We start from the raw sequence: 24,921 nt of genomic DNA on the forward strand, positions 1-24,921 counted from the left end.
CAGTTCTTATTGTTTTGTGCAATGAGACCTTGAGTCAATGGCATTAAACTCTACTCAACATATTCTTTTTAAACATTAAAAAAAATTGATTAGAGAGAGAAACAGATTTGTTCCACTTAGTTATGCATTAATTGGTTTATTCTTATATGTGCCCTGACTAGGGATTGAACACCCAACCTTGGCATATCAGGATGATGCTCTAACCAATTGAGCTACCCAGCCAGGGCCAACACATTCTTATCTTGGAGGCAGCTGCTCATCATGACCTTGGAGGTGAGCAGGTTTCAGGCAGAGTCACTTGAGTTTCCAGTTGGTGAATTTTTGTGGCAGTGACAACAGATTGTTTAGCTTTTTTGTGTTTTTTGGGCCGGTTTGAAAACATTGCTGCCACAACCTTTATTCATATCCACAAAGGAAACACATTTTCCACAATTGCTCAGCGATTTGGGGAAAGTAGGAGCATGGCAAACTGAATTCTTGATTTGAAGGTATTGGTTGAGTCACCCCAAACCTGTGATATTCTCAGATGCTTACCATTGACAGAACATCTGAACTTCATTTTCTGTTGCCTCATGCATTATTCTTGTGCATTTAAAGGGTTAATCCTCACCCCTTAATGGCAGTGGTTCTTTCAGAAGATTCTATAGTCAGATCCCTTCTTGGGTGGGATTCTCCTATACTCACTGGGATTCTGGGAGATTTTAGGGTTTGATTAGTGTTTTCCTTAACACTTTTGTTTGATTAACTGACTGACCTCAGCAGTTTGTAGGTCATGGTCATCTGTCTCCCCAAACCTTTACAATTCCTGTTATTATTGTGGTGTGTTTTTTTTCCCCCTTTCTAACCCAAGCGACAGTTCTTGATGCTGAATTTTGGGGAGGGAGGTGAAGAGCGTCAGTTGATAATGGTAGGAGTTGCCTGGTTTGCTTTTGACATTTTCTTGATTAAAGATATTAATGTCCTGAATCTGGATTGAAATGTAATTGCGGCCTTACTGCCAATTTTTATTTGTCAGGCAGGGCATTAGAAATGTAACTATTTTTGGTCCTTGGGCAGCAACAACTTTAGGACTCACCTTGACTAGCTTGCTTCTGTGTGCAGTTATGCTGTGTGCCCACCATTCAAGATGAGTGGGGGAGTCCTTGATATTACAGACACAGGAAACAGGTTCTCGAGAGAAGTGGCCTTTCCCCAGCTGACTTGCAGAAGGTAGGGGAGCATAGATGATAGTTATCTGTTCCCTCCTGAAGCTACCCTGGTCTTGCCTGTCATCTTTTCTTCATGGCTTGGTTAGTTTTGTTTTAGGTTCCTCTTCCCTTTATTTATGTAGGTTCATTGGCAGGTTTCCTTTTGAGCCCAAGTCATCGTGGTGTGAGGATGGGATGGGACACAGGAAGAACATGGCTACTTTTTTTTTTTTTAATTGATTGGGTGATGACTTTCCATTTTTAAAGCACAAAACTGCTTTTCCTGTCTATTAAAAAAAAAAAAAGTAATGGCAGTTTCTTGGATAGATATCCTTCAGGTGATATTCTGGTGGCCATTTCAAAATCCTTAAAAGCAAGAGAGAGGGCTTTGTTGCTCTGCAAAGAATACTGGCTGATTCTAAAACAGTGCAACCTGCCTGTTAAAAAAGCGTTTTCAAGGTTATTTGCTGTATATTCCTTATGTCTGTAGGAGTCTGTTCAGGCTGCTGGAGTGGTCTTTAAACCCTGTCACAGGACTGGTTAGAGGGGTTGAAAATGTTTTGTTTGGAGGAGAGAAGATTGGGGGTGAGGGATGGCTAGAGTTTCCAGGAGGCCTGTTGGTGAGTCAGGATCTCAGCTCAGGATTGAATGGAAGGCCTTTCCTGTTGCTGGAGCTATCATGCACCTGCTCACCCCCTCAGGGAGTGTGGAAGGGGTTCCTGTTACTTTCCAGAGATAATATTAGGTGACCCTATCACAAAAGGCAACAGAAGTAAACAGGTCATTACCTGGGGTAGGAACTCGGCATTGGGTGAACAGCTCAGAGACTCGCACTCACCTTCTGTAAAGTTTGAGATGGCAGGAGCTTGTTCATTTTGTTGCCTTGGTTAATTACAGAAGGGAAAAGGAAACAAATTGCTTTAAAAAATTAGGGTAACTTTGATTTGTTTAATCAACTTTCTGAGTCTATGAACCACTGTTGTTTCTTTAAGTTATTTTATTTTATTTTATTTATTTATTTATTTATTTATTTTTAAAATATATTTTATTGATTTTGTACAGAGAGGAAGGGAGAGAGATAGAGTTAGAAACATTGATGAGAGAGAGTCATCGATCAGTTGCCTCTTGCACACCCCCTACTGAGGATATGCCTGCAACCAAGGTACATGCCCTTGACCGGAATCGAACCTGGGTCCCTTCAGTCCCCAAGCCGACTCTCTATCCATTGAGCTAAACCGGTTCCGGCTATTTATTTATTTTTTAATATTTTATTGATTTTTGTACAGAGAGGAAGGGAGAGAGAGAGTTAGAAACATCAATGAGAGTCATCAATCAGCTGCCTCTTGCACACCCCCTACTGGGGATATGCCCGCAACCAAGGTACATGCTCTTGACCAGAATCGAACCCAGGGCCCTTCAGTCCCCAAGCCGACGCTCTATCCATTGAGCCAAACCGGTCCCGGCTCTTTAAGTTATTTTAAAAAGTTAAGGCCCTGGTCAAGTAGCTCAGGATTGTGGTCCTGATACACCCAAGGTTCTGTGTTCCGTCCCAGTTTAGGTTACATACAAGAATCAACTAATGAATGCATAAATAAGTGGAATAAATAAATATTTCTCTCTTTCCCCCTCACCCCCTCTCAAGTTAACTGTTGACATTTAAGAACATAAACTACTCTGGTCAGTACCCCATGGAGTAAAATACAGTGCTGGCTTCTCATCACTACATGGTGAAATTACCAGAGCAGATGTGTTGCTGGTAGTGGGATCCTCTAATTCAGAGCTTCTTAGTCTGTAGACTGGGATTGGAGTGGTGCAGAAATATCCTTGAAGCCAGGTGGCCCCAGTTCCTGAGCCTGAGCAGCCTTGTTTTTACTCCATTGTGTCGTGCACATACCATATGTGTTACATGCCATGACATGAGACAGATGTACATCTGATCTGTGTTTGTTCCCTGTCCCATCCATCATCTCCTCCCACCTCCACTGTTCTGAGAAGACATGGGATTTTCTTGGACCCAGAGGGTTTACTGCTCTTATGGAGAAGGTGCATGACACTGGACTAGACCATTCATGGAAGGGTGAAGTTGGCAGATCGCCCTTCCAGACACCAGGTTTACAGAAAGTCTAGTGGGAAAGCTGCAGATGCAGATTGTTCTGATTATTGTTGATCTTAAATGGAAAGCTGCTTAAACTTTGCCCTAAAAGCATAGAGAGCCCTGATGTTTCTGGAGAGAAGAATGTCTACTTGAATTGGCCGGGAAGCCAGTCAGGAAAGAAAGGCATTGATAAAAGGCAGGCATGAGCTAATACAATTCAGTCTTAAATTTGCCTGACGAAGAATAAAAAGCAGGAACAGGTGCTGGAGACATTGTGTAGGTAGATTGGGTGGGGACTAATTGGATACCAGGGGATGAGGACAGGTCATCTGTATTTAAGAAATATATATATATATATTTTTATTGATTTCAGAGAGGAAGGGAGAGAGATGAGAGATAGAAACATCAATGATAGAGAATCACTGATTGGCTGCCTTCTGCATGCCCCACACTGGGGATTGAGCCTGCAACCCAGGCATGTGCCCTTGACCGGAATCGAACCTGGGACCCTTCAGTCCGTAGGCCGATGCTCTATCCATTTGGCCAAACTGGCTAGGGCCAGGTCATCTGTTTACTTAACAACTGGGGTAGCCTTTCTGTTAGGTTGTTTTGTGCTTCTGGGGTCCAGTGATGGGTGAGATGGCCCGTTCCTGCCCTCTGGTGTCTAAGGCCATATGGAGCAACAAAGTAGGGTGCTCTGTGAGAGAGAGAGGGAGGGTGGGCGGGAGCACATCTGAGAGGTGACATCTGAGTGATACAGAGCCCCTAGATTGTGGATCTTTAATTTCAGCGGTACTGAATTTGAATAAAGGTGAGCTGAACTGAGTTCTGGAGAGGTGGTTCTAGGTTGTGTCTATATTTCATGGAAGAAGGGGGTGTTGGTAAGGCAGCCCAGCTTATGGCCGAGCATGGCCACTCTCTGCTTACCTGGTTTGGGAGGCCGTAGTGGTTGGAGGTGTGGAGACCCTGTGTGATTGTCAGGACTCTTAGAGCATGTCTATTAGGGGCATATCTATGATCCTTCTGGATAGCTATGGGCTCTGTGGCCAGATGTAGAACTTACCTGTCTTTGCATCATCTCCCAAACTAAGTGCTTTGTGTGTTAGGTGAGAGAGCAATAAATGATAGATAGGTGAGAGAATAAGATATCCAAGGGACTATCTCTTATATGGAGGAAAAGTTTGTTCTGTGTCCTGCTTCCAGGAGTGAAGTAGTGATGAATGAATGTAAATTAGAGGAACACAGCCCTTAATGTAGTCTGATAAAGAGCTTTGTAGCAATTAAAGAGACCAGAAAGAAGCTCAATATGATTCCAGTGCCCTGGGAGCTAGTTGGTAACCCACATTTTCTAGATTCTGAGAATTTTCTGGTTTGAGATTTTGGATACTTTTCCAGAAAGACCAAGAGTGATTAAGATGCTTCTCTGAAATATCCACATGAATTATTCCAACAGCTGATGCTTCCTGGTTTGAGAAATTTTCCTTGTTTCATTCATTGCTCAAATGTTATCAAATCTTGGCTTTTTTGGCCACAGAGTCCAGGGGAGAAGATAGGTGAATGTCTTGCCAAGTAATGACACTGGTTTTGAGAGTGGGAAAGGGTTGTCATAGGAAGGAAAGGGGCCTTGGGAATTTGGCAATTGGGAGAAAAATGACTTGGGTCGGAGAGAGGTATCTGGCTGGTGAAGACCACGATGCCATCAGGGTCCTGATTTTGGACTTGAGGGTGGCAGTGAGGAATAGGGTGAGTTGGGTAATGGCAGCAGCCTGGTGTCACATATGAAAGCTGGGAGGACTGGAATTTGCCCTGCCTAGTCTAGTTGCCCACCTGGAAGTCCTGCCTTCGGGGCCTGGGCTGTCCCCTGGTCCCTGTGTCCTCTGCCATCCTCAAATTCTCCTTGCTTTGTTAGTGACTGGGAAACCAGTCCTCTTCCCATTGGTCTATGTCTGCTCTGTTCACTGCCTTATATGGGTGAAGGCTGTGTTGTTTGAATAGAAGAAAGGAAGTCCACTGGATGCTGGATTGTACAATGGGGCTCAGTCCTCTAGAACAGCGGTCACCAATCTTTCGGACCTCACAGACCACCAGCGGTCCACCACTGCTCCAAAGGTTTCCTTAAACCAGTGGTCGGCAACCTTTTGGATCTCTTGGACAACCGGTTGTGGACTGTTGCCCTAGAGGGTTTCCCAGCAATTCAGTAAACGATTAAGTTAGTGTGCTCTCAGAATAGGAATGGAGGTGTGGGTGGGGGTGCTGATCTTTGCTCTAGTAAGTTTTCCTTAGAATAGGGGTGTCGAACTCAATCAGAGAAGGGGCCAAAATCTAAAATCCAGCCCAAATCGCGGGCCGAATGGTTTACTGAACAGTCATAAACTGTCACTGTGATGGAAACGCAGCGGAGTGCAGTGATGACAGCGCGGTGCTGGCCACATTGCAAGGCCTGGCGGGACGGATTTGGCCCGCGGGCCTTGTGTTTGACACATGTGCCTTAGAGCATTGGGAAAGATTTAGCCCAAGGATGGTCTCAGAGTCAGACTGTTCTATAGTTATAGTGTTTCACATTTGAGTCTGGGCATAGGAGGTGGGTCTGAATCCCCATTTTAATTCTTAACCCTGTGACCTTGTCCAGTTACCTTGGGCCTCTCAGCCCCAGCTTTCTTACCTGTCAAGTGTGGGCATCAGTGACAGTACTCTGTGTGAAGTGTGGGTAACAGTGTCAGTCCTTTGTCTGAAGTGTGAGTGACAGGGGCAGTCCCTTGTGTGAAATGTAGGTGACATTGGTAGTATCCCATGTGAAGTGTGGGTAACATTGGCAGTACCTTTACTATGGTTATGGGGATTAAATGAAATCAGGCATGTAAAGTGCTGGCATGGTTCCTAACACCAAATAAAGAATTTAGTAATTGTTTGCACTGTTAAACTTTTCTTGGGAACCAATTTTTTTTTCATCATGTTAAAGATGGTTCTCTTGATGTCCCTCAAGTTGTCCTCAGTGTGGTTTTTCTGTAGCAGTTTGAATTTATGTGCCCAGTGGTAGCTTTCTCAACAGAGTCAGGAATTCCCCTCCAGCCCCAGGAAAATATGATGAGCACTCAGGAGGAGTCCTGGACCATGGAGAGAGCAGAGCTCCCTCCCTGGCAGTAGTGTCATGGGGGTGTTGGAGACAGACCTGCAGGGCTTGAGTCTCTCAGGCTAGATCTTGAGTCTGTGTGAGGCTGCTGAAGGCAGAGCAGAGCAGTGGGATGGGCCTGAGAGGAGGCATGAGGGTCAATATAAAGGCTGGTCCAGTAAAGACTTAGGTGAGTGAATGCCCCTGTTCTGTCTCCCTTATGGCCTCTTCCCTCCTCGACCCTGCCTGACTTGCAGTCTCTGCAGGAAGGGCTGATGGCCTGGGACCCTGCGTAACTTCCCAGGAGATGTCTTGCTTGGGATTGGGTTGTCCTGGTAAGATTGTGTTTTAGAGACACGGGAGTGAGGTGGACTTTGTGGGCTGCTTGGGAACTTGACCCCACTTAAGACATTGTTTCTCTGGGATATGCAGTCTGTGTCCTCAACAACCAATAGAAGTGCACCTTTGCACGGAAGACAAAGTATCTGCTGGCCCTGTGTGTGTTGTATATGCATATGTAAACGTGCTTGTGCATGTGTGTGCTGGGTCCTGTCTGCTGGAGAAGAGCCTGACCTATGCAATCACTCTGGTGTATGCACGTGGAAGAACAGCATTCCAGTTTGTGTGGCCAAGTTCTACCTTTGTGTGTGTGTGTGGTCCCCAGATTTTGGGCAAGTGTCAAATGCAGGCCAAGTCCCACTGTGGTCATAGCCTAGGCCTGCATGGCCCTTGCAGATTTCTTCAGGTCTTCTTATTTTAAGGCACAAATTCAAGTGATCTTTGCGTTACATCTCATAACACATTAGAGTTTTGTACAAAAACCTCCTACCAGCAAGGTAAACTCCTGTCTTGAGGGAGAAGCAACAAGCAAGTGGCAAGACTCTCATCTCTTTGCCATCGCATCCTGGGATGCAGGCCCTTCACTCTCCTAAAGCTTCTGTGGGGAAGTTTGGTTTTTGCTGTCTTGTTCCTCTTAGACTAGGGGTGTCGAACTCAATCAGAGAAGGGGCCAAAATCTAAAATCCAGCCTAAATCGCGGGCCGAATGGTTTACTGAACAGTCATAAACTGTCATTGTGATGGAAACGCAGCGGAGTGCAGTGATGACAGCGCGGTGCGGGCCACATTGCAAGGCCTGGCGGGACGGATTTGGCCCGCGGGCCTTGTGTTTGACACATGTGTCTTAGACCAATGTTCTCCAGGGGTTTGATCCCCAGCGAAGTTTCCTTCCTCTGTGCTTCTTAGATGCTGGCTCTTTGGTCACATCAAGCAAAACTCCCTCCAGCTGACAGAGCCCTAGGTCTGTCTGACTCTTCCTGTGATGATTACATGATGGAATGTGTCCATGCAGGATTCTAGAAAGCTCTAACAGCTGAGAGAAGCCAGGTGTAGCCCATTTTCACCTCCATCTGGGCTCATTTTACCCTGGGGGCTGGGGTTGATGAGCACAGTTGGAGGTACTGTGAACACCCTCTCCTAGGAATACCTCTTTTCTGGTATCTTCTGATGTGTTTTTATTGTCAGGAAGTTATGATATCTGTTTATGTCATTTGTCAGTTCTTAGTGTGTGTAGAATGAGCCATTTGTTAATGATTTCTTTACACTGCAGAGGCTCCAGATCTTTCAAGGGTTAGAGGTGAGACCTGCTTACCTTTCTGTCTGCTATTGCTAACTGATCAAAATAATCTTATCTTGAATATTGCTGGGATAAATTCTGTGAACTACTCTGGGTAGATTTTGTTTGTATTCCAGGACCATGAAGTTTTTTTTTTCCTCTAGCCTAAGCTGGAGGTCTTCATTTGTATATAGTGGGGCTGCCCCAGAATGCTGCTCTCTCTGGGTGCTCTTGAACAATAGTTTTCTCTTTTCTTTTCCAAAGAAAAACATTTGGCCGAAACCGGTTTGGCTCAATGGATAGAGCGTCGGCTTGGGGACTGAAGGGTCCTGGGTTCGATTCCGGTCAAGGGCATGTACCTTGGCTGCGTGCACATCCCCACTGGGGGTGTGTGCAAGAGGCAGCTGATCGATGACTCTCTCTCACCGATGTTTCTAACTCTCTATCTCTCTCCCTTCCTGTCTGTACAAAATCAATAATATATTTTATATATATATATATATATATATATATATATATATATGAACAAACATTCTGGAAAGAATGTGGGGAGCACCTACTGGAGGTACAAGATTGTGTGCTGGATTTAGCTGTTTATGCACCAGGACTGCTTGTTTGAAGATGGCTTAGCAATGGTCTCCATGCTGCTCCTCAGAAGACTTCGAGGATTCCTTAGTCTTTGCCCCCTCATGAATATGGGGATCAGGTTTGGTCCCTTATTGTCAACAAATGAGAAAGTGACCTGCTTAGTGAATGCTGTTTTTACTGCATGGAGATGTTCAGATGGTATAGCTTTGCTTCTCCTCTCATGGCACACAAAGCCCTGTGGCTGCGTGAACATGGTTGAGGCAGCAAATGGTGCTTATCGCCAAGGCCATAGAGGCAGCATAGGAGACACCCTGTTCATTGGTAAAAGAAGGATTCTTGCCTTTCCAGGAGGTTACCTGTGTGATAAGGTGTTGCTTCTTTAGAAACAAACTCAAGAAAACTTGCCACAAGAATAGAATGACTAGAGAACTTATTTCTTGACATGAAAATAAGCATAACCAGCTATGAAGCTATGAGATGCCATACAACATGGAGGTCCCCTGGATGGTGTCTCTTGGGAGGGAAGCTGGATGCTGTTGGGACCTCCTGTTGGCCACAGGCTACAATGGAGGTTTTTTCTGTAGGTGGGGCTTTTTGTGATCCTCTCAAACTTTTCTGTTGACTAGTCCTGGAGACTCGGCTACTCCCTCCGCAGTCTCCCCCCTTCCCTTGTTAGTTGTCTCAGAAGGGCTCTTGGCATGTTTTGCAGTCACAGGTCATTCAGGGACATGTATGTTTGCAAAGGAGACGGCTTGCTTGCCCAAATCAAACTATGCAGGGAACCCCAGACTATCATTTTTGCTCCCTTATTCTTATTTTCTTCAGGAGCAGTTGATCAGAGGTAATTGGGGTGCTGTGGGCTTTCCTGTTTGAAAGGATGAGCAAGGAAATGCCCTTCCTCTGTGGGTGAATACCTTGTGTGGGGTCCCTTGGTGTTACTGTTTTCTGTGCAGCATCCTTGGCTTGCTTCTGCCTCAGAAGATAGGTGGGCGTGGTGCTACCTTTCAAAGAAAATATTCTGCAAAGTATATTGGGAGCACCTGCCAGAGGTATGAGATTGCACAGGGGATCTAGCTATTAATGCACCAGGGGGATACAGTGTTTTCCTTTTCAGTGATGTGGATTGGTAGGTGGGCCATTTGGGCTAGTTGTCGAGTTCTCTCTTATTTAGAGTTTACATGTTGTAAGCTCAGGGCTCAGACCCCTGGTGGACCTGTATAGGGTCCCATGTCTAGCCCAGGTGCTCCAGGGAATAGGTTTGGGTTGAACTGTGCTGTTCTGGCTTCCACTTTTAGGAAAAGTTTGTACGCAAGACAAGTTTGTCATCTTTACTGTCCACCTGAGTACTTTTTAAATCCCTGGTTTATGGCTGTGAGATGGGGCTAGGAAAGGCGTGTCCAGGGAGACAGAGTGCTGTGGGATGTAAGAGCTGGGGTGAAACAGGCGTACTTGCAGTGCATCCAAGGCATAACATTTGGCATTGTTCTATCTCACCATTCTGAGTCTTTTCAGTGCCACTGTCTTGTTGTGCAGCTTATTTGGGGAGTGGTGGAAAACACTGGTTGATAGTGGAAGCAGGATTCTAGGGCCATTTTGGTTGTGGATATAACCAGGGAGTTTTCCATGGCTTTGTTCTGTACATACTTTGGCCCCAAAGGATTAAAATGTGTGTGTTTCTACCTTGAAGAGATATTGTACTAAATGAAATAAGCTAGACACAAAAGGACAGATATTGTGTGATCCCACTTATATGTGGTCCTAAGGTAGTCAAATTCATAGAGGCAGAAAGTGGAATGTAGAGTGCCAGGGGCTAGGGCTGGGGGGTTGGGGAGTTAGTGTTAATGGGGACAGTTTCAGTTTTGCAAGATGAAAAAATTCTGGAGATGAACTGTTAGGGATGGTTGCGCAACATTGTAAATGAACTTAACATCCTGAACTATACACTTAAAATGGCTAAAATGGTTAAAAAAAATTTAATTCCTTTTATAAAATACTAGAGGCCCGTGCACGAATTTTGGGGTGGTGGTGGTGGTGTTGGTGGTGGTGGTGGTGGTGGTGGTGGTGGTGGTGGTGTCCCTTAGCCCAGCGTGCACCCTCTCCAATCTGGGACCCCTCAAGGGATGTCCAACTGCCCGTTCAGGCCTGATCCGTCGGACATCCCTCTCATAATCCAGGACTGCTGGCTCCCAACTGCTTGCCTGCCTGCCTTCCGGATTGCCCTAACTGCTTCTGCCTGCCAGCCTGATCACCCCCTAACCACTCCCCTGCCAACCTGATTGATGCCTGCCAGCTCCCCTGCCAGCCTGTTTGCCCCTAACTGCCCTCCCCTACAGGCCTGTCTCCCCCCCCCCCCCCCCCAACTGCTCTCCTCTGAAGGCCTGGGTCCCCACCAACTGCCCTACCTGAAGGCCTGGGACCCCATCCCCCCCCAACTGTCCTCCCCTGCAAACCCAGTCGCCCCTAACTGCCCTCCCCTGCTGGCCTGATTGCCCACAACTGCCCTCCCCTGTTGACCATTTTGTGGTGACCATCTTTGATCACATGGAGGTGGCTATCTTGTGTGTTGGAGTAATGGTCAATTTGCATATTACCTCTTTATTAGATAGGATATATTTTAATTGATTTTAGAGAGGGAAGGAGGGAGGGAGGAAGAGAGAGAGAAAGAGGGAGAGGGAGAAATATTGCTGTGAGAGAGAAATGTCAACTGATTGCCTCCTACAGGCACCCCAACTGGGGATTAACCTGGGTATGTGCCCTGACTGGGAATTGAACTGACAATCCTCTGGTGCACAGGACGATGCTTAACCGAGCCACCCAGGACTAAGATGATAAATTCTATGTATATTTTAAAATTTATCAGTGTGACATTGGTCAACAAAATTATATAGGTTTCAAGTGTAGATTTTTATAAAACAAGATCTGAATATTTTATTTTTCAATTACAGTTGACAATGAATATTGCATTGTGTGTTTACCACCCAAAGTAAAATCTCTTCCTGTCACCATTTATTTGACCCACTTTACCCTTTACTACTTTCCTACCCCTCTTTGCCTTTGGGCATGACCATACTGTAGCCTATGTCTATGAGTATGTTAAGTATGTTTTAACACAATAAAAAATTGAACCTTTTTGAATTCAGAAATATCTTACATTCCCTATGAGAGCATCATTTTATCCTCTAAGAGATAGCTTAGGGAGAAAGGAACTAAGGCATTAATATTTTGATGGCCTACCTTGTGGGTTTTTAGAAAAAAAGGGTATGTGTGGTTCTAGAAGGTTCATTGTAACATCATCTTGGGAGTGTTGGAGCACAGAGATTCCGTGAGTATTCTTTGGTCCCTAGAGGGGTGGGGCCTGGATATACTTCTAGCTTGGTGGGGTGACAAGATTTCTGGAGTCTTCAGAGGACTTTGGAGAGCAGAGTCCAGGAATATCTAAGGTCATCTCTGCTCTAGTGCTCAGCTCAGAGGTCAAAGGTATTTCTTGTTTTCCTGTGGCTGTTTGTCAGAGAATTTCTTTAATACAGCATTTACACTGAGTGGGAGTCACCGGTTCCTAGGTCCTTGTTATTAACAGAGAAATCATTTCCTCTTTTGTGCTTGGGACATTTTCTTTAGGATGTCCTTTAATGTTGTAATGCACCACACATCCTCAGTAGTAAACACTTCCAACACTTCCCAAAGCCTCAGATTAGTCTAGATGTTGACATTTGATTTCTGATTTCTGGACATTTTATATCTGGGTCTATCTGAAGTTTATTTTATTTCTCAATTACAGTTGACATTCATCATCATTATTAATGTTTTTATTGATTTTTTTGTTTTGTTTTAGAGAGAGAGGAAGGGAGAGGAATAGAGAGAAACATTGGAGAGAAACATCATCATTCAGTTGCCTCTTAAATGCCCCCTCTTGGACATCAAGCCCACAACCCTGGGCATGTGCTCTGAGAATTGAACCAGTGACCCCTTGGTTCCTGTGTCAACACTCAACAGCTGAGCCACATCAGTTAGGCGACATCCATTATTATTTGTACTAGAGGCCTGGTGCACAAGTTTGTTCACAGGTGTGGTCTGGCTGCCCACCTGTACTGGCGGCCAATCGGGTTGGGCTGGCTGGGGGACAGGGGTGGGAAGTTGGCTGCTTCAGTGTACGTCACCCGCTGTTCCGGTAGCTTGATATATATATTTTTTTTTTCTTTTTTTTTTTCTTTTTTTTCTTTTTTTTTTTTCTCACACACACACACATATATATATATAAAGTTTCAGGTGTACTGTATAGTGGTTAGACATTAATATAAGAAGTGATTCCCCTGTTAAGTCTGTATCTACCTGACACCATATAATTATTGCAATATTATTGACTGTCCAGTAAAATCTCAAAATAATGGACTAATTCGAGCAAGGGTTAGTGTCCATTAAAGCTGAAAGTTCGTTATGTAATAAAGTAGATTTTCTGAATTTGTATGTTAAAAAATTAACAAGTTAAGTTTACCTATTTTTACTTATGTCAACACATTTGTGTAATTAAAATTATGTATGAAAAGTTTAATTTCACAGAAAAGTTTTCTATATTATAGTAATTTTAAATTTATACTGAATAGCTCTAGTAAATGCATATATTTACCAGTTACCATGAGTAAACAAATGCACACCGCTGGGGCGTGGATTAGTGTTCCTTGAAACTTGGACTGGCAGGCATTAAAACTGCTGCAGCCGCTGAAACCAGTTTGGCTCAGTGGATAGAGCGTCGGCCTGCGGACTGAAGGGTCCCAGGTTTGATTCCGGTCAGGGGCACGTACCTTGGTTGCGGGCATATCCCCAATGGGGGGTGTGCAAGAGGCAGCTGGTCGGTGTTTCTCTCTCATCAACATTTCTAGCTCTCTATTCCTCTCAATTCCTCTAGAATTCCTCAATTCCTGTAAAATCAATAAAATATATATTTTTAAAAATCCAGCCTTTTAAAAAACAAAAAACAAACAAACACAAAACTGCTGCAGCCCCGGCTGGTTTGGCTTGGTGGATAGAGCATTGTCCTGCGGGCTGAGGGTCCTGGGTTCAATTCCCAGTGGGGAGCATGTGGGAGGCAGCCGATCCGTGATTCTCTCATCATGTTTCTCTCTCCCTTCCTTTTTGAGATCAATGGAGATATATTAAAAAAATAAATAAATAGCCGGGACCGGTTTGGCTCAATGGATAGAGCGTCAGCTTGGGAACTGAAAGGTCCCGGGTTCAATTCCGGTCAGGGGCATGTACCTTGGTTGCGGGCATATCCCCAGTAGGGGGTGTGCAAGAGGCAGTTGATCGATGACTCTCTCTCATCGATGTTTCTAACTCTATATCTCTCTCCCTTCCTCTCAGTACAAAATCAATAAAATATATTTAAAAAATATAAATAAATAAATAAATAAATAAAAATACTGCTGCAGAAAGTCAGGCCACAGCAGAAGCAATTACTGTGTGAGATGTAGTGTGATTATGTGTTAATCATTTGCTGAACATTGTTTGAAAGTAGTGACTTGGATTTAAATATATAGACTACAGTTGTAGATATGTAATATTTATGTGAGTGAAATTACTACAGTTTTTTTTAACATATGGCCCATCCGCTAAAATTTGTTAAAAATAACAGTGAGTTTAACAACAACAACAAAATAAGCTGTTAATTTAATTATAAGCAAATCTTGGTTAAAAGCATTTTGAAATTAACAGGATGTTTATTTTCACATATGACATATGGACTGGAAATTTTGTTCATTGAGTCTGGAGTCTGTTAAATTGATGTCCGAAAAATTGAGGGTTTACCATATTCCATATGCTGTTCTCTATATCCCCATGACTGTTTTGTAACTGCCAATTGTAGTTCTTACTCCTTCACCTTTTCACCTAGTCCCCCATCCGCCGCCTCCCCCCTCCTCAACTCCTGTCTGGCAACCATCAGTTTGTTCTCTGTATCTATGAATCTGTTTCTATTTTGTATGTTTGTTTATATTGTTATTTTTTTATTTTTTGTTGATTTCAGAGAAGTAGGGAGAGGGTTAGAGAGAAGAAACATCAATGATGAGAGAGAATCATGGATGGGCTGTGTCCTTGCCTATCTCCATGTTGCTTGTTCCTGGATAGAGTTTATATTGTTATGCTTTTATTTAGTCCATGGTGTAGAATCATAGTGGTTGGGTATTTATAACTCAGGGGGGATTCCATTTCCCTATTTTCTCCTGTGTGTCTCCTGGGCATTGGATAAGGAGATGAGTGAGAGAGCTCTTTCTCTTGAGGAACATTTGGGGAAGGGATCCTAGTGGGATGCTTGATGCCAGATGTCAAGTTTCAGCTGTGCCAAGTGATGGGGCTTTAGTCCTTTGGGATGGAAGGATTTGATGGGGTAAGAGCTGGTCAGGCAGAGTGGGCCTGAATAACAGGTGCTTGTGTCTGAAGGATGAGTGGGAGGAAGGGCTTTTCCAGTTGTGGAAACAGCATGTGCAAAGGTCTGGTAGTAGAGACAGGCAGATGTGGGTGTGAATAATTGAGACAAGGAGCATGGGGGTATGTTTGTGTATGGGTGTGTACACATACAAATGTGTGTGCCTGATGACTTTCATAGGGTCACCTGGGCTTGAAGTATGCAAAGTCTTAAAATCCATGGTGATATGTTGCTGACATTGGGGGTTTTAAGGGACTTTAGGAATGGCCTCATTGGCACAGGGCAGGGAATGGACCATCTCTCTCTTAGTGAGACTGTGGTTACTGTGGCTGAGGAAGGACAGACAGGTGCAAACCAGGGCCTTGGAAAGCATATACTGGCTGTTACCTCAGTGGACACCTCAGCTTGACCGTGAAGACAGGCCAACTCTGTTGCCAAGGATGGGCTTGTGTGGCCTTGCTGTTGGCTCCGTGGCCCTCATGGGGCTGGTTTTTCGCATTTAGTGTGCCTAGTCATGCTCTCTTCTGCTCTGCAGGTTAATAAGTCTCCATCCCAGAGGGAGAGCAGATATTGCTTTGTCCTCTGGGGCCAACATGGAGTCAGAGCACTTCCTTCGTATGCCTCTGTCCTTTTTGTTTCAGGCATGCCACTGTGGCTGGCTCACCTCTGTTCCTTTAATACTTCGGCACAGCCTGTTAATAGTATTGGCTTTTGGGGTTGTACTGTCTCTGTAGCTACTACTCGGCTCTACTTTGTAAGAGAAGCAGGTGTAGGTAGGGCACATTTGGGTGGGCATGATTATGTTCCAGGAAACCCATTCACCACAACAGGCCTAGACAGTAGTTTGCTGATCCCAGATGAGAAAACTGAATTGTCGGCTCCAGTGAATCTTTTTTTTTGTTTTCTATTAAATATATTTTATTGATGTTTTACAGAGAGGAGGAAGGGAGAGAGATAGAGAGCTAGAAACGTCGATGAGAGAGAAACATCCACCAGCTGCCTCTTGCACACCCCTTACCAGGGATGTGCCCACAACCAATGTACATGCCCTTGACCGGAATTGAACCTGGGACCTTTCAGTCCGCAGACTGATGCTCTACCACTGAGCTAAACCGGTTTCAGCTCCAGTGAATCTTGACATGCTGTACAATTGCTCTGTTTCAGTTTTTTCCTTTCTGATAGGGCTGGCCAAGGAGCTGCTTTCCTAATAGTTTGGCATTGCATTTGTTGCTAAGACTGTTGACAGAGAGGGTCTAGGTAATCCTGGTCTTTCAGGAGCACTTGGATTGCATGGAAAAAGTAGACTTTGTGGAAAAGCAGAATATATTGTTGGGTTTCACCTCGGAGTTTTTTTTGCCTAATGTCACGTTCCCAAGACTGGATTTGAGCCAGGGTGGTGGTAAATACTTGGTTGTAGACAGTTCAAGAATTTTAGTGACAGCACAAGTATTTGGTTAGTGCAGGATAGCAGAAGTGTGCAGCTTTCATAAGGACTGGGCCTCTGGCAGGGATGATGGGCCCTTTGTGGCTGCCTTGGAGAGCCCAGGCTTCCCAGTCAGGTGCCCATGGCCCCAGAGACCAGTCCCTGCACTGGGCTGGCCACGGGTGCTGCAACCTGAGCGTCTCCTTGGAACTGGAGCTCCCTAGCCAGCAGCAGCCAGTGTCTGGCTGTGGCTCCTCCCCTCAAGTTAAAAGGGAGCTGACTTGACTTGCCTGAGCTCTAGAGGATGAAATAGCTATGAAGGACTTCTGTTGCCCAAAGCAGTGACTTGATGTCATGTAAATCACCATGGCTGCCCTCTCACCAAGTGTTATCTCTCTCAAACTGGGAAATCATTGTGTTGGAGGTGTCTCTCAGAGGTGTGTGTGTGTGTGTGTGTGTGTGTGTGTGTGTGTGTGTGTGTAAGTGGAGTACCCAGGTGCAGGGTCAAAGCCAAACCATAATGATTTATCAAGGGAACAGAAGAGCCTCTTATGAGTTGGTAATTATGTACTTAAGGGTTACTTGATACTGTTTTAAATGTATGGGTTGGAAATAAAAACTGAAAGCTCTCTAAACCCATCTAGTGTGGGTAGATGGCAAAACAGTTTAAATGTTGTATCAGTGAAAAGCGATTATATTTTATTTTAGAGAAATGCTTTGAAATCTCATGGTGCTAAGTGGTCTCTGCTTGGTTTCAGCTTCTTTTCAACTTCCACACTAATTGTGTCTGAGAGCTTCTGCTCCTCAGATTGGTTCCTTCTTCAATGTTAAACCAACCCTGTTCATTCATTCCATATATATTTATCAGGCACCTGGTATGTGTATCTGACACTGTCCTAGGTGCTTGGAATAAAATGTATCAGACATCCCTTTCCTTGTGGCATTTATGTTTTTGTCGGGTAAGAAAGTCCATAAACATAATACCTGTCTGTGGAGCTTGCAGAGAAGCCAGGGCTGTGGGAGAGCTGCAGGTGGGCCTCTGGGAGGGAGACATTTGAGTAGTAACTTGGGTCAGCCATTGGGAGGAGGGAACTGATCAAAACAGAGGAAGCAGCTAAATACAAATGCTCTGGCAACTATTGTTCGAACAGGCTGTATACAGGCATTTCTGAGTTGTGTGAATATGGACTAGGCATTTGTTGACATTTAGGGGTTTTTAAAAAATATATATTTTACTGATTTTTCACAGAGAGGAAGAGAGAGGGATAGAGAGTTAGAAACATCAATGAGAGAGAATCATCGATCAGCTGCCTCCTGCACACCCTCCACCGGGGATGTGCCCGCAACCAAGGTACATGCCCTTGTCCGGAATCGAACCCGGGACCTTTCAGTCCGCAGGCCGACGCTCTATCCACTGAGCCAAACCGATCCCGGCAAGGGATTTTTATATGGCATTTCATGTGTGTGTTACACACACACACACACACACTGAGCGGCCAGATTATTATGATCTCTGAATGCATAATAGTCTGACCACTCAGTGTATCCTATATAATAAAACCCTAATGTGCAAATCAACCAAACAGCAGAATGACTGGTCACTGTGATGCACACTGACCACCAAGGGGCAGTTGCTTAACACAGGAGATGCTCCATAGTGGTCAGTGCACTCCCACAGGGGGAGTGCTGCTTATCCAGAAGTGCTGGCTCATGGCAGGGAGCAGGCCTAAACCAGCAGGTGGATATTCCCTGAGGGGTCCCAGACTACAAGAAGGCTCGGCTGGGCTGAGGGAACTACCCCCCTCCCCTGTGCACAAATGTTGTGCACCGAGCCTCTAGTATCCTATATAATAAAAGGCAAATTGTCCCCTCAACCAGGAGTTGCCAACCGCCCATGTCCCCTTCCCCTGGCCAGGCTGACCGGACCTGCCCATGCACAAATTCATACACCGGGCCTCTAAAATACATATAAATACATATACATACCTGAGTGGCCAGATTATTATGCATCCAGAGATCATAAAAATCTGGCCACTCAGTGTGTGTGTGTGTGTGTGTGTGTATGTGTATAAAGGGAAGGGAGAGGGGGAGAGAGAGACAGAAGCATCCATGATGAGAAAGAACCATTGATCGGCTGCCTCCTGCAGACCCCTTACTGGGGATGGAGCCTGCAACCTGGGCATGTGCCCTGGCTGGGAATTGAACCATGACCTCCTGGTTAAGACCTTCTGATGCTTAACCACAGAGCCACTCCAGCTGGGTCAAAGTATATTTTCAAAGGTCCTTTTTAATTTGGGTTGTAAATTGTAGAATTGATTGTTAAAATGATTAAGTGTTTGGGATTTTCTTTAAAACATAAAAAAAAACAAAAAAAAAAAAACAGGTGGAAGGGTGCCTGGTGTATAGGAGTTATGGCCAGGAAGCCAGTAAGGCAGGAGCAGGATAAAGAACTGGCCAGTGGGTAGGCCTTAAAATACAGGAGAGACTCGAGCTTCATTCTTTTATTATTAAAAATTTTTTTTTCTTTAATTGATTTTTAGAGCACGAGAAAGAAAGAAAGATAGAAACATCGAGGAGAGAGAACATCAGTTGGTTGCCTCCTACACGCCCCGCTACTGGGGATCGAGCTCGAATCCTGACATGTGCCGGGAATGGGAATAGAGTCTGTGACCTTTTGGTGCATGGCTTATGCTCAACCACTGAGCCATACTGTCTGAGCTCAAGCTTCATTCTAAGTGAATGCAGGACCTTCATAGGGTTTCAAGCTGAGGATTGAAAGCAGGGCGTCTATTAATAGTTCGCTGGCCTCCATCGTAGCAGAGGATGGTGTGGCCAGTGAAGGTGTGAGAACTGATTGGACCCAGGTATGTTCGATGACATAATCAACAGGATTTCCAGATGGACTGGATAGTGGGATAGTCAGATTAAGATGGCAATTCCACATTTTAATCTGAGCAGCTAGTAGACTAAAGATGTGCCATGAGCAAAGATGGGAAAGCCATGGTGGAGCATGATGACCTTAAAACTTCTTGCATATTGCATTCTACCCATGATGCAATGTGTGTACTGTAATAACAGATTGTTAAGATAACCTTTCTCACCCTAGCCAGTGTGGCTTAGTAGGTTGGGCACTGTCCCATGCACCAAAAGGTTGCTGGTTCAATTCCTGGTCAGGACACATGCCAGGTTGCAGGCTCGATCCCTGATGGGGAGGTTTACAGGAGACAGCTGATCCATGTTTCACTCTCACATTATTGTCCCCCCCCCCAAAAAAAAAAAAAAATAAATAAAGATGACCTTTCTCCTTGCCAGTTAACCCTCCAGGAAATGTTCAGTGTCTTATGGTCTCATAGTATAGAATACTTGGATCTTGTTGAAAATCACTTATCTACGAGTGCATGGGTATATTCTGGTTACCCATCTACATGTCTGTCTCTATGTCCATATTACAGACTTGTTTATTCTAGTGTTAAGTTCAGATAGGATAAGCCCTCCAAATTTGTTCCTCTTTTTCAATGTTGTTTTCACTATTCCAGGTCCTGTGTATTTTCATATAAATTTTAGAATCAGCTTGTTTTTTCTATATTTTAAAAAATATATATTTTATTGATTTTTTTTTTACAGAGGGGAAGAAAAAGGGATAGAAAGTTAGAAACATCGATGAGAGAGAATCATCGATTAGCTGCCTCTTACACACCCCCTACTGGGGATGTGCCTGCAACCAAGGTACATGCCCTTGACCAGAATCGAACCCAGGACCCTTCATTCCGCAGGCCGACGCTCTATCCACTGAGCCAAACTGGTATTGGCAGCTTGTGTTTTCTATAAAACATGATAGGAACTTTTTATTGGGGTAGAGTTGAATCTGTGGTCCAATTTGGTAGGGAGAATTGATACCTCTGACCCACAGACAAGACCTATTTATTTAGTTTTTCTTTTATTTTTCTCAAGGATGCATTGTTATAGTTTTCAGTTTGTAGGTTTTGCACATTTAAAAAATTGAATTCATCCTTAACTACTTCACATTTATGGTGGTGTAAATGGATTTTTTAAAAAAGCTTTGCGTTTATTCATTGCATTGATTTCATGTAGAAATACCCTTAATTTTGAATTTTTATTGATTTCAAATAGGAAAGGAGAGGGAGAGAGAGATAGAAACATCAATGATGAGATAATCTTTGATCAACTGGGGATTGAGCCTGCAACCCAGGCATGTGCCTGGCCAGGAATCAAACCATGACCTCCTGTTTCATAAGTTGATGCTCAACCATTAAGCCATGCTGGCCAGGCAGTACTGTTGACTTTTGTGTATTGACCTTGATCCTGAAGAGAGCAGGGGCCTGGAAAGCCCATGGCCCCTATTTCTGAGGCTTCCCTCTCCATGGCAGAGAGGGGTCATTGCTTGGGTGGTATGAAAGAACTAGGATTAACTGTATCCACTGTGTCACTGTGTTTCCTGCCCTAGACCTTGCTGAGGAGGACACTGTGTGCTCCTTGATGCCCAAATATCACTGATATTTGCTTATTTTACAAGTTCTCCTGTGGGAGTGTTTCTCACCATCCATGAGCTGTGAATTGTTGTGATCCCAGTTTAAAAATAAGGGTTTCATATCAGAGCAAGCATTCTTTGGGCACAAAGAATGGTAACACTCAGCAAGCTAAAACTGACAGCTCTGCCCAGGAAGGAGTCCAGGATTTGGCTGGTTCACTGTGTTTTAGCCTATGCGCCTAAAGCCCTGGATGTCTGCTGTCTCTGTGATCTCAGGAAAGTTCCCAAATATTTTTTAAACTTAGTTTTCATATCTGTAAAACAGATAGCCCCTTCCTCCCTGGGCAGTATATCTCAGGAGATGATTCCTGAGGTAAAACTGTGAGTTGCCCCTCAAAGGTGAAGCCACCTTCATTTTCATTTGGGAGGTGAAGTATGCTTGTCCCCAGACACATTGCACTCAACTTCCTGAGGGCAAACCTTGCACTGCTTGGAACGATGGGTAGTTTCTCTGCGGTCTGTGCCAGGGAATATGCACCTGGAGAGGGAGACCTAGGAGATCAACTTCCTGAGTATTGGGCACATTAGATTCCTTTTCTGTTATGGGTGTGATTCTGTAATCTGCCCCTAAAGTTGTCCTGGGGATTCATAGAAATACTGAGATTTTGGTACAATACCTGGAACTCACTGTTAAACACCTATTAAATGCTGTGTATTACTGTTAATGTCATTACTATTATAGTCAAACCTTGAACCATTTTCTGGGTGTTTGACACATTGGTGTTTGGCTGCGTACAATCTCATCTCGATCATATTGTTGAAGACAGCATCTGCCATGCTAGTGATTATTGTTTAGAGACTGATAGAACTTTATTTCCTCAGCTGTCCCCTGTGGAAGGTGGCTGAGACAGACCTCTGGTTGAAATCTAAAATTTCACTATGTAATCACAGGGGTTGGAGGAGGCATTTAAAACTGCCAGAATGTTCTAGAAACTTTCCTTGAAAACTCAGGGTTTTTTTCTCTGTCCTTCACTTCAGGTTGATAAGCACGTTGACGCAAGTTGCCTTTTACATAGCTGCTGCCATGGCCAGCTGGTAGGACCAGAGTTCCATGCCCAGAAGCCAGGTGAGTGCTTGGGTTCTGGTATCTGTGTAATGAAGGCTCTGACTCATTTAGCTCTTTGAACATTTGAAACTGAGTGCTGCTTCAGAAGCTGATGGCCACCTCTTAGAGGAAATGGGAGAAGTCAAATCCTCCCTACAGGATTGTGTGATAAGACTGTCTCCACCGGGCTACCCAGACTCTGCTGGGCTCCATTTGCTCTCCTCTCATGTCTCAGGGATCACTCGCTTGAAAAGCCCTGGCCTAGCCGAAACCGGTTTGGCTCAGTGGTAGAGCATTGGTCTGTGGACTGAAAGGTCCCCGGTTCGATTCCGGTCAAGGGCATGTACATTTGTTGCCGGCACATCTCCGGTAGGGGGTGTACAAGAGGCAGCTGGCCGATGTTTCTCTCTCATCAATGTTTCTAGCTCTCTTTCTCTCTCCCTTCCTCTCTGTAAAAAATCAATAAAATATATTTTAAAAAAAGAAGAAAAAAAAGAAAGAAAAGCCCTGGCCTAAATAGGATGAGCCGATCCTCTGTGAGGATCAGAGGCCAGGGATAATCCTGGCCAGGTGTCCTTGGCCCTCTGGCCATTTCTGATTTCCCAATGCTGACCAAAAACTGGTAGAATTTTCCCTTAACCATTGTTAGCAGTGCAGGGCCTTGTACTGTGCTTGGAGCTGGTTGCCCTTATCTTGCTTTATGTCTGTAGGGAAACTAAGACACCACCATCGCGCGCCACCCCCCTCTCACCCCCCTTTGCTTAGAACTGTCAAGTGCAGGCTGTGTCAAGGACTCTCAGGACCCAGCAGACAGACCCTGCTGTCGTTCAGGTGGGATTTTGTCTGTTGCTATCAGGGCCTGGCCAGCAACATTTTGTCCTAAGGCTGCCTATCTTCAGAAGAATGTAGAACCCAGCGTTATCATAGGACTTGGAGGCAGTGTGGAGACCTCCTGGGTCAGTCAACTGCTTCCTCATAGTCCAGCTGGCAGGTGACTTAACAAGGGTACATGTCCTAATGTACATCATAGCTGCTCAGATTGCCTGCTGGGCTGAGTGTGTTATTTGACAAGGGTGTAGGAGTCAGGTTTTTTGAGAGGAAGAGAGAAGGATAGAGAGTTAGAAACATCAATGAGAGAGAATCATTGATCAGCTGCCTCCTGCACACCTCCTACTGGGGATGTGCCCACAGCCAATGTACATGCTCTTGACCGAAATCGAACCTGGGACCTTTCAGTCCGTAGGCCAGTGCTCTATCCACTGAGCAAAATCGGTTTCGGCAGGGGTCAGGTTTTTTTTGTTTTTGTTTTTTTAGGGGTCAGTTTTGTTAGGTTTCAGCTTTTATCTGCCTGTAGCAAGAAAATATGGGCATGGTCAAGTAGTCCTTGTGTCAGGAGAACATTTACAGAATATTCTTTCTTTTTTTAATTTAAAATTGATTTTAGAGAAAGAGAAAGAGAGAAAAACATTGATTTGATGTTCCATTTATTTATGCATTCATTGGTTGATTCTTCTATGTGCCCTGACTGGGGAGGGAACCCATAACCTTGGTGTATTGGGACAGTTCTCTAACCAACTGAGCTACTTAGCCAAGGGCCAGAGTATTCTTAAAAAAACAAATTTTACTGGTGTTTAAAAGAATTTTTAAAATTGAAATATAATGTTCATACCATATAACTCACTAATTATATATTTCAGTGATTTTTAATTTTGGGGGGAGGGTGGTATATTCAGGAGTGGTGCAACCATTACCTCTCTCTGATTCCAGACCATGTTTATCACCTCAAAAAGAAACCCTATCCACATTAGCAGTCATTCTCCATTCCCCGCTCCCAACCATTAACATGGTAATCACTAATCTACTTTCTGTGTCTATGGATTTGCCTGTGCTCTACATTTCATATCAACAAAACTATATAACATATGACCTTCTGTGTTCGATTTTTCTTACTCTGTGTAATTTTTTGAGGTTCATTCACTTTGTAGCATGAATCTCACCTTATCCGTTTTTATGGCTGTGTGATATTCCATTGCAGAGATGGATCATGTTTTGTTTACCTGTTCATCTGATATGAATTTGGGCTGTTTTCACCTTTTGGCAATTTGTGAGTATTCAGTCAAAGGCCTGGCCTCTGGTTGTGATGAGCGCAGAAGGCAACCAATCTATGTGTCTCTGTCACATCGATATTTCTCGGTTTTCCCCTCTCTTCCACTTTCTCTAAAAATCAATAGAAAAATAATCCTTGGGTGAGGATTAAAAATTTTTAAAAAGAACATTTGTGTATGCAATTGTGCTGGGTGCTCAGGATCAAAATTGGATGTGACTTACAGAAAAATAAACAGTTCACAGAAAGAGTAATGCAGATGTCTCTTAACTAACCAAGGTATGGAAAATACTTTCTCTGATACTAACAACGGTTGCAGGAGCTTCATGGAAACATTTCTGACCTTTTCCCACAGAGGTGGACTCGTTCTATTGGTGGGAATCACACTCCACCATACATTGTTTTTGAGGGTTTATAACTCCTCTGAATGGGAATTGCTTACCCTTTGCTCCAGCAATTCTACCTCTATAAATTTATCTCAAAGATACACTGTTAAAAAGAAGGATTATGGCCCAGCTGGCATGGCTTAATGGTTGAGCATCGACCTATGAACTAGGAGGTCATGGTTCGATACCCATTCAGGGCACATGCCTGGGTTGTGGGCTTAATCCCCAATGTGGGGAGTGCATGAGATAGCCAATCAGTGATTCTTTCTCATCAATCTCTCTCCCCTCTCCCTTTCTCTCTGAAATCAATGAAAAAATATTTTTTTAAAAGGATTGTGAAAGGGCTATTCATTATAACATTCTGAAGTAACAAAACTGGAAATGACTTAGGTTTTTGTTAGTT

General features: G+C 44.2%; 1 protein-coding gene across 10 annotated transcripts in view; it reads left to right on the forward strand.

Annotated features, from left to right (window-relative positions):
• The window catches only part of GATAD2A (GATA zinc finger domain containing 2A), a 111,963-nt gene that overhangs the window by 23,896 nt on the left and 63,146 nt on the right, over positions 1-24,921 (forward strand). For 7 of the 10 annotated variants that reach the window (XM_036450480.2, XM_036450487.2, XM_036450489.2 and 4 more), the window contains exon 2: positions 21,962-22,049. The exons of 2 other annotated variants lie outside the window; for them this stretch is intronic. In XM_036450480.2, coding sequence (XP_036306373.1) covers positions 22,035-22,049 — 15 coding nt within the window. In that variant the 5' untranslated portion in view covers positions 21,962-22,034. Of the gene's footprint in view, positions 1-21,955; positions 22,050-24,921 lie in introns of those variants that run through there. One more of the 10 variants, XM_036450485.1, reaches the window with a different exon arrangement.

Source organism: Pipistrellus kuhlii, unplaced genomic scaffold, assembly GCF_014108245.1.
Source record: "Pipistrellus kuhlii isolate mPipKuh1 unplaced genomic scaffold, mPipKuh1.p scaffold_m20_p_21, whole genome shotgun sequence".
Taxonomy (NCBI): Eukaryota; Metazoa; Chordata; class Mammalia; order Chiroptera; family Vespertilionidae; genus Pipistrellus; species Pipistrellus kuhlii.